Raw genomic sequence first — 7,926 nt, 5'->3', positions numbered from 1 at the left:
CTCTCACCTGTACCATGGAATGGCACCTGACTGACGCTGAATTTCCATGCTTGGTAGCCCACAGCTGACTTGCTGCAAAGCAGTCAGTGATGCTTTAATAATGTTATGCCACTCATCTACTCCAAACCTACCCTTCCTGTTGAGAAGAAACTCAAAGCTCTCAGTTGTTATTTGGCCCTTCTGTCCCCTCCAATTTCATCTTCACCACTTTCTCCCTCGCTCATTCTAGCAACCCTAGTCTTTGCTTCTCCTTGAAATTGTCAGGACTTTTGAACCATCTTTCCTGCCAGGAAAGCTCATCCCCTAGATATATACTTGACTTGCTCCTTCACTTCATTTCGGTTTCTGCTCAAATGTTCCCTCTGCAGAGAGGCCTTCTGTAACCACTGCCAAAAATAGCACCCTCCACTAAGCCCTTACGCTCTTACCTGCTTTATTTCTCCCTCACTTTTTTTTTCTGAGACAGAGGCTCACTTTGTTGCCCTAGGTAGAGTGCCATGATGTCATAGCTCACAGCAACCTCAAACTTTTGGCCTCAAGCGCCCAAAGACTTGCCTCAGTCTCCCAAGTAGCTGGGACTACAGGCCCGCCACAACACCTGGCTATTTTTTTAGATATGGGGTCTTGCTTTTGCTCAGGCTGGTCTTGAACTCATGAGCTCAAGTGATCCGCTAACCTCAGCCCCCCAGAGTGCTAGGATTACAGGCATGAGCCACTGCGCCTAGCAACCTGCTTCATTTTAAGTTGACACTGAAACCACCAGTTTGTCACCATTAATGTTCCACACATTTATATGTTTGTTTGTTTGTTTTTTGAGACAGAGCCTCAAGCTGTCGCCCTGGGTAGAGTGCCGTAGCATCACAGTTCACAGTTACCTCCAACTCCTGGGCTTAAGCGATTCTCTTGCCTCAGCCTCCCAAGTAGCTGGGACTACAGGCGCCCACTGCAACGCCTGGCTATTTTTTGCTTGTAGTTGTCATTGTTGTTTGGCAGGCCAGGGCTGGATTCAAACACATCACCTCTGGTGTATGTGGCTGGCGCCTTAGCCATTTGAACTACAGGTGCAGAGCCTATATTTGTTTGTTTGTTGCTGAGGATAGAGACTTTGTTTTGTTTTCCACCATAACTGCAGAACAGTGCCTAGCAAATAACAGGCCCTCAAGTACACATTCAATGAATGGATCAATCTTTGTATCAGAGGGACCCAAATTATTAATAAATGACCAAATTAGTACATTTTACAAATGGAATGGAATCCTGGCATATAGCCAAGATTATCTGGGCTATGAAGGCAGGTGTTTCATACATTTGCTTTGTGAACCTAATTTTGATTTTTTATTTACTTTAGTAATCATAGGCAATGTAAGCAGATCTCTCACTTTTTCAGAAACTAATTACTGACAGAGGTCTTGCCCAGGAATATTTAGGGAATTTCAGAAGGTCACCAAGAGTGGCACAGCAGGGATTTAGAATATCCATCAGCCCCTTGCTTCTTATCAGCTCTTGAGGGATTCTGGTAAGGTACTTTATCTCTTGTGATTTATATTGAATGTACATTTATTTTTAATCCTGCCAAATACTGATTATTCTGAGGGGCTGGAACAGGTAAGACAGTGATTGACTCACACTGGCCCTTGACACCCTGCATATCTGATCAGACATTGCAATGAGCTTTCAGCCTGCCTGAGTATTTGTGCTTTAGGAACCTGAGTGGCTTTGATATGGCGATTCAGTCCCTTACAGTAGCTCCTAGTTCACTTTGGCCTCTGGGTAGTTGCTTTCTCTGCCCATCTCATTTTTCATTTCTTAATTCCTTGCATATAGGTAAGAAAAAGCAGCAGACACAAGAAGGTTGAACCTCCGGCATGAGTGAAGTATAATATTGGCGGTCTGTTTGTAATTCCTTTCAATGAACCTAAGCAGTGACCAGACTGTGATGGCACCAAGGCCAGAGATCAGAACAAGAAGAGCCTGGGAGTTCCCCCAGGCCTCACTCTGGGGACTTGAATTTCAAGCATCAAGAGAGGTAGATGGGGCCTCATGAGGTGCAGAGGGAAGTAAACTGGTTTATCTGAAGGCTAGACCTTTTATGTGCATGGTGACATCTGATGTTACCAAGGAATTAGTTATGGTTATTATCAGCATTTTACATAAGAGAACAAAACTCAGAAGGGTTGATGACACTTGCCCAAATTAACCCGGTGGTAAGTGGCACAACCACACCTGAGTGACTCCCTGACTGCCCACCAAAGGACAAGAATTTCTCAAGCATCTAGAAGGGCACAAGGGTAGGGGGGACATAAAAGCTAAAGGGGCAGCAAATGGCTCCTACCTGAGACTTGATCATCACCAGGCGCTGCCCAGTCCACGTAATACAGATGCCACCTGGCTTCTCTTCTGAGAACTGAAATCCTGTGGCTGATTTACCGGGGCCATCCTAGTCCTACTGTATGGTGTTGGGAGTGGATGAATTCCCCCATAGAGTGGAGCCTTTTCTCCCAGCAGTGTCCTTCCAGGCCATTCTGGCTCCTGCGTTTGTACGCAGTGGTGTCTTAAAGTGCCTTCATGCTTCTTGGGTCTCTCCCTGCCCCTCATCCTCATTGCCAAAGTTGCACCCCCCGGGAAGTGCATCCTGCCTGCATCTCTGGAAGTTCGGGCGGTTTCAGGGCACTATGGGAACCTCCAGGCGTGGTTAGGGCTGCTGAAGACCCTCCACAGTCTTGCCCTCTTTGGGGCCAGTCACCAAGCCCCTTCCCTCAAGCTCGCGGCGCAGCGCCGCAGCGCCGGCTTCGCCGCCAGGGGCCGCCCGGAAGCGGGGCTCCCCGAGGGCGGGGCGGGGAAAGGGGCGGGGCGCGACAGTACCTGGGCCGCCCGGGAGCCGGGGGTGGGCTCTCTGGGGACAGCCGGCAGCCCCCCCAGATCTGCACTGCCAGCCGCCGGGAACTCGGGCTCCGGGCGTAGAGGCTGCGCTGTCACATGGGCGGCGGCGACGGGGCCGCATTTAAGCGGCCGGGGGACGGCGCCCGCCTCCAGCGCGTCCTCGGGCTTGGCCCTCGCCGGGCGCCCCACTCTCTGCCCACCGGGGGCCCCGCGCCGCGCCGCACCGTGCCGCCCCCGCCGGGCCATGAGAGCGCGGGCTCCGCCGCGATGAGCTCGCACATCGCTAAAAGCGAGTCCAAGACGTCGCTGCTGAAGGCGGCGGCGGGGAGCGGGGGCAGCCGGGCTCCCCGCCACGGCCCTGCCCGGGAGCCGGGGCTGCCCGGCCGCCGGTTGCCCGGCGCCTGTCCGAGCACGCCGCCGTCGTCCGGGGATCCCAGTTCGCGGAGGCCCTTGTGCCGACCAGCGCCGCGGGAGGAGGGCGCGCGGGGGAGCTGCCGCCGGCTCCCCCAGGCGCACTGCAGGCCCCGGGAGGCGCTGCCGGCCGCGGTGTCCCGACCTTCGCCGCAGTCGCCGCTACCACCCGCCCGCGGGAGGGATGGGGAGGAACGGGGTCTGTCCCCGGCGCTCGGCCTCCGCGGCTCTCTGCGAGCTCGGGGCCGCGGGGACTCCGCTCAAGCCGCCGCGTCCGAGGCGGACCCGTTCCTCCACCGGCTGCGCCCCATGCTCAGCTCCGCCTTCGGCCAGGTAAGGGCCGCGCCTCCCGTCCGCGCTCCCGGGAAAGGCGCTCGGGACCCTGCCGCGGCCGCGCGCCACAGCCCTCCTGCAGCTCCCGGCGGCCCCCTGCGGGTTACGCCGCTGCTCACCTGGTCCTCCCTGGTGCCTGATTCAGCACCCTGTGCGCTGTCCACGCTCCGGGCCTCTTCAGGAGGAGGCCCCGCGCCCTTCTTCCCTCGCACCTGCCGGAACTGGTCAGTCCTTGGAAGGGAGAAACCTCCACAACCCTTCTGAAGACTTGTGGGGTTCGAAAAAGGACGCTCTGAGCAGGTGGCGCCAAACCCACTCTTTTGGCCTCTGGCCAGTACCGCCAGGGAGCAATCCAAGAAAGCAAGGGGTTTGGAGTTTGGAGGTCAAGAGAGGGGGCCTCAGAGCGCACAGACTCTGGGGATACCGGGCCCTAACTATTGCCCCCATAGAGCAAAGGCCTGGGAAAAGTGTATCCCCAAGGGCCTGAGAAAAGTTAGGGGATTTAGAAATATGAGGGAAGAGAAGAGGTGTCTGGGGGAGGAATGGAGGGGTTGTACAGAGCTGTGGCTCAAACTGGAACTTTGGAGTGTTTTAAGGAGGTTCACTCTGGGGATGCCACTGGGCAGTTGAACGTGGACTACCAGCCAGAGAACCCTGGCCTAAACTAGTGTGCATTCTAGGGTCAGATGGGCCACTAAGAGATCACCAGTGTCTCCTTTTCTTTTCCCCAGACCTCTTCCCTCAAGGGTTGCAGGCTCTTCCCTCAAAGGTTGCATCAGTTCTTTAAAAAGAGCTCTGTAGTCACAAGCCAGGTATACAGTTTGGGAAGTTTGGGGTTGTGTGGCTGGAGAGAGAGCCTCACAGAAAGGAACCTGTGGACTCTGGAGCAAAGCCAGGGTTTCCTCTAATTCAGAGTCTTTAATCAAGTCAAACTCATTGGCACAGTGCAGAGCAGTTTTGGGACAGCCAAAGAAGGGTATAATGCAGAGATCTGATCAGAGGATTTGCATGGTTAATGGGAGAAGTGGGGGCCCCAAGCCTTTATGTGCCAAGATCTAGTGTAATGAAGCTGTTTCAAGCTCCTGGCTTGCCATGCTGGAGCAGAATTCCAAGGAGGGCATGTGTGTTTTGCTTCAGATCTGCACATTTCTTTTCAAAATACTACTCTGCAGTGGCTGCTGCTGGTGGAGGTCTGACATGAAGGCAGCTGCACGTGGATTTGGGTTGCACAGGGCTGCTGTGTGGGGTGATAGGGCAGCAGTGTGCTCCTTTGTTCCTGCAGGGAGTCCTTGTTAGCTGAGTTAGTTGGAAAGAGTTCTCCAGAGTAGAGATTTGGATGTGGAGCTGTGAGAGTTAGAGGTGATGTGTCAAGGGAGTTCACTGCCGTGGTTTGTATGTTACTGGGAAGGTGTATGCTGTAAGGGCAGGAGTGGTCTGTGGACCTGGGCTGCATTGCCAATGCTGTGTTGTTGAATGGGTGATATCAACCCATTCATTTATCAAATATTTCTTGAGCACCTACTTGCCCAGACATTTGCTAAACATGAATGAGACAACAGCGAACAAGATAGCCAGGGTTCTGGCTCTTTGGGAGCTTATAATCTAGCAGTATGGGTATCCGGTTTGCTGGTGATATGATTCAGCTCCTAGAAAAACAGCCCTTTCTTTTCTGGTTTGCAGAATTTGCCAATATGGGCCCTTTCTGGGCTCAGAGCATTTTAACTACATGGTTTTGTCCTTCTTTCCAATTTCCGAGTCATTAAATGAAGAATATCCTCCAGCCCTGTGTTCTGAAATGTCACCAGGGTCACCTGAGTCAGGAGGAGCTGGAAGGTCCCATCAAATATTTACTACCTCTCTCTAGAAGCTCTTGCCTCTTGGAGCTGCAGGCTTTTCTTTAAAGCCCAGCACATTTCAGTTTGGGTTTCCTGCTGATACCTCTAAGGCATCTGCTTAAACAAGAACAAGCCCAGGCTGGGACTTTTGTGTCAGAGCCTCCACTCTCATGTGACAGAGATGAATTAGTCTTTCCTTCCTTCTCTCTGCATTGAGATTTCTGGCCTTAGAGACAGGTCTGGGACCAAAGGAAGGGGAACAGGGTTTGGAATACAAGAACTTTCAGATAGGATCTGCTTATGGCAAAATATAGCCCTGGCAAAGTGTATTTTTTATGTCTTCTCAAGTTTCTTTTTTTATCTTAAGTGAATTGCTTAACCTCATTAAATCTCTTTCTTTACCTGAAAAATAGGGGTAATCAGGTGTTTGGGAGATTAATTGAAATATGGAGTTTTTGTTTTGTTTTGTTTTGTTTTTGTAGATCATGATCCAGGGGAGGGACTCTGTCAGTATTAGTTATTATTGTTGTTGTCCTTATTGTTGACTAGCTACCAAGGGCTTCTTCTTTCCATTTATAATAGAGTCTGGGAGAGCCAAGGTTCAAGGTGACGCTGAAGTACCAAGATAGACACTACATTAGGGGAAACAGGAATTTGGATTCTTCCAGTGACCTCATACAGCATCCTTACTGCCTGCATGGAAATACCATGGTTCTGATGCTAAGGCATGGAATGGTTGCCTGAGATGTAGCAGAGCTGCAGGTTCTAATCCCAGCTCTGTTATTTTCTATCTTTGTAACCTTGGGCATGTTATTTTCTCTCTCTGGTCTCGGTTTCTTTAGAAATGAGATTGACAAAAACTGCCTTGCAGAGTTATTACAAGGCTTATACAAGATTAAGGATATCAAATGCTTGGCTTATAGTGGGTGCTGGATAAAGGGCAGCTTTCATTAATGTTATTGCTGTTATTAATAGAATAATTGAATGAGGGCCTGTGTAAGGTACTTTGAAAGCTGACTCTGAGCCAGGTGAGGAAAGCTAATAAAGGAAGGAGCTGAATGTCAAAGGACCTTCCCTAGTTCCTTCTTTGTGGCTAGCAAAGGACATGCCACCCAGCTGCCTAGAGAAGGTATGATGTAAGAAATTAACTCAGAATAGTCATGACCTGGGGCTTTGGGTCTTGGAAGACTATTTTAAGAAACAGGCTTTCTGCTCCTAAGCACCCTAAGCACCAGAAAAAAACTGGCTTGTAGAGGAGGCAAATGCAAATAAAACCCACAACTCTTTCCCATCCTTTCCTTTTTTTCCTGCTAAAGAAACATTTCTTCTGACTTGCATGGACTAGCCCGGTTCCCGTAGTGCTTCATTCATAGCAAGATTGCAGTATTTGGTGAGAGAATGAATGAATGATATCACCAGCTTCTGGACTTTGATGGTTCCTGGGGTTTATTTTTATTTATTTATTTATATTTTGCAGTTTTTTGGTCCAGGGCCGGGATTGAACCCGCCACCTCTGGTATATGGGGCTGGCGCCCTACTCCTTTGGGCCACAAGTTCCACCCGGTTCCTGGGGTTTAGATGGGGAGAGAGGCTATGATGGTTTGGGTCCCAGAAGATTTAATTGCACTAGGCCTGTGTTCCTAGGATAAGGGATATATGTTTTCTTCCTGTTTGGGTCAAGTCTTTGCCTACTTCTTTCTGAGAGGGCTTGAGCTCCTATGGCCTTCTCCCTGAGGCTGCGGAAGGGAGAAAACAAAGGTCACCTTGTGGTTAACATCAATTATGGGTGATGGGAATGGCTGCATCAAAGATGTCTGGATTTGCCCAAGTTGTTTGGGGGAAGTACAGGATACTTGAGACCTCAGCCTAGAGCCGAATGGGCAGTGGACAAAGTATCTTCTCATTATCTTACCTTCACAGCAACCTGTGAAGATTAGCTTCATCAACCCTTGTTTTAATAGCCAAGGAAGGCTCAAGGGAGGAAAGTGACTTGCCCAAAGGTCACACAGTAAGTAAATGGCAGGACTGTAATAAGAAGTAATATCATCGTGGTGTTGATATCCCCAAACATACATGCCTGTGCTGTGTGTACCATGCTGGTTTGGTGGGAAGTCACGTAGTGTGTTCCCTGTTTGTCAGAAGCATCTAAGTACCTGTTATGTTACAACCCATCTTTCCCCAATGTCTTAGCACTGGGCTGTCATGCAAGTTCAAATGCTGGTAGTAAAAGTGGCCAGGGCCAAAGGCCAGCTTCCCTCCTAATCAGGAATAATCAGCAATGAGTTTATCCTTCTCATCCCTCTGATCCTATTATTCCATTCCAGAATGCAACGTGTGGCTTTTGGAGACCCAGGGATTGCCAAGTGGATAGGGCTAGAGCTGGGGGAGGGGGTACAGGGGTGGATGGGCAAACAACATGCTTCACTCCCCTAGGGACGTCCTCACCATTCAGCCCTTTTTTTTTTTT

The 7,926-nt window shown here is 50.5% G+C and overlaps 1 protein-coding gene across 1 annotated transcript in view; it reads left to right on the top strand.

Annotated features, from left to right (window-relative positions):
* Window positions 1-2,912: 2,912 nt before the first annotated feature.
* Window positions 2,913-7,926, top strand: part of CABP1 (calcium binding protein 1) — a 21,486-nt gene continuing 16,472 nt past the window's right edge. The window contains exon 1 of the mRNA XM_003789909.2: window positions 2,913-3,624. Within this exon, the coding sequence (XP_003789957.1) occupies window positions 2,977-3,624 (648 nt within the window). The 5' untranslated portion in view covers window positions 2,913-2,976. The remainder of the gene's footprint in view (window positions 3,625-7,926) is intronic.

The sequence above is a fragment of the Otolemur garnettii genome, unplaced genomic scaffold (genome assembly GCF_000181295.1).
Source record: "Otolemur garnettii isolate 467f Iridium unplaced genomic scaffold, OtoGar3 scaffold00038, whole genome shotgun sequence".
NCBI lineage: Eukaryota > Metazoa > Chordata > Mammalia > Primates > Galagidae > Otolemur > Otolemur garnettii.
The sequence above is the reverse complement of the archived record's forward strand: the minus strand, read 5'-3'. Positions and strand labels throughout refer to the sequence as shown.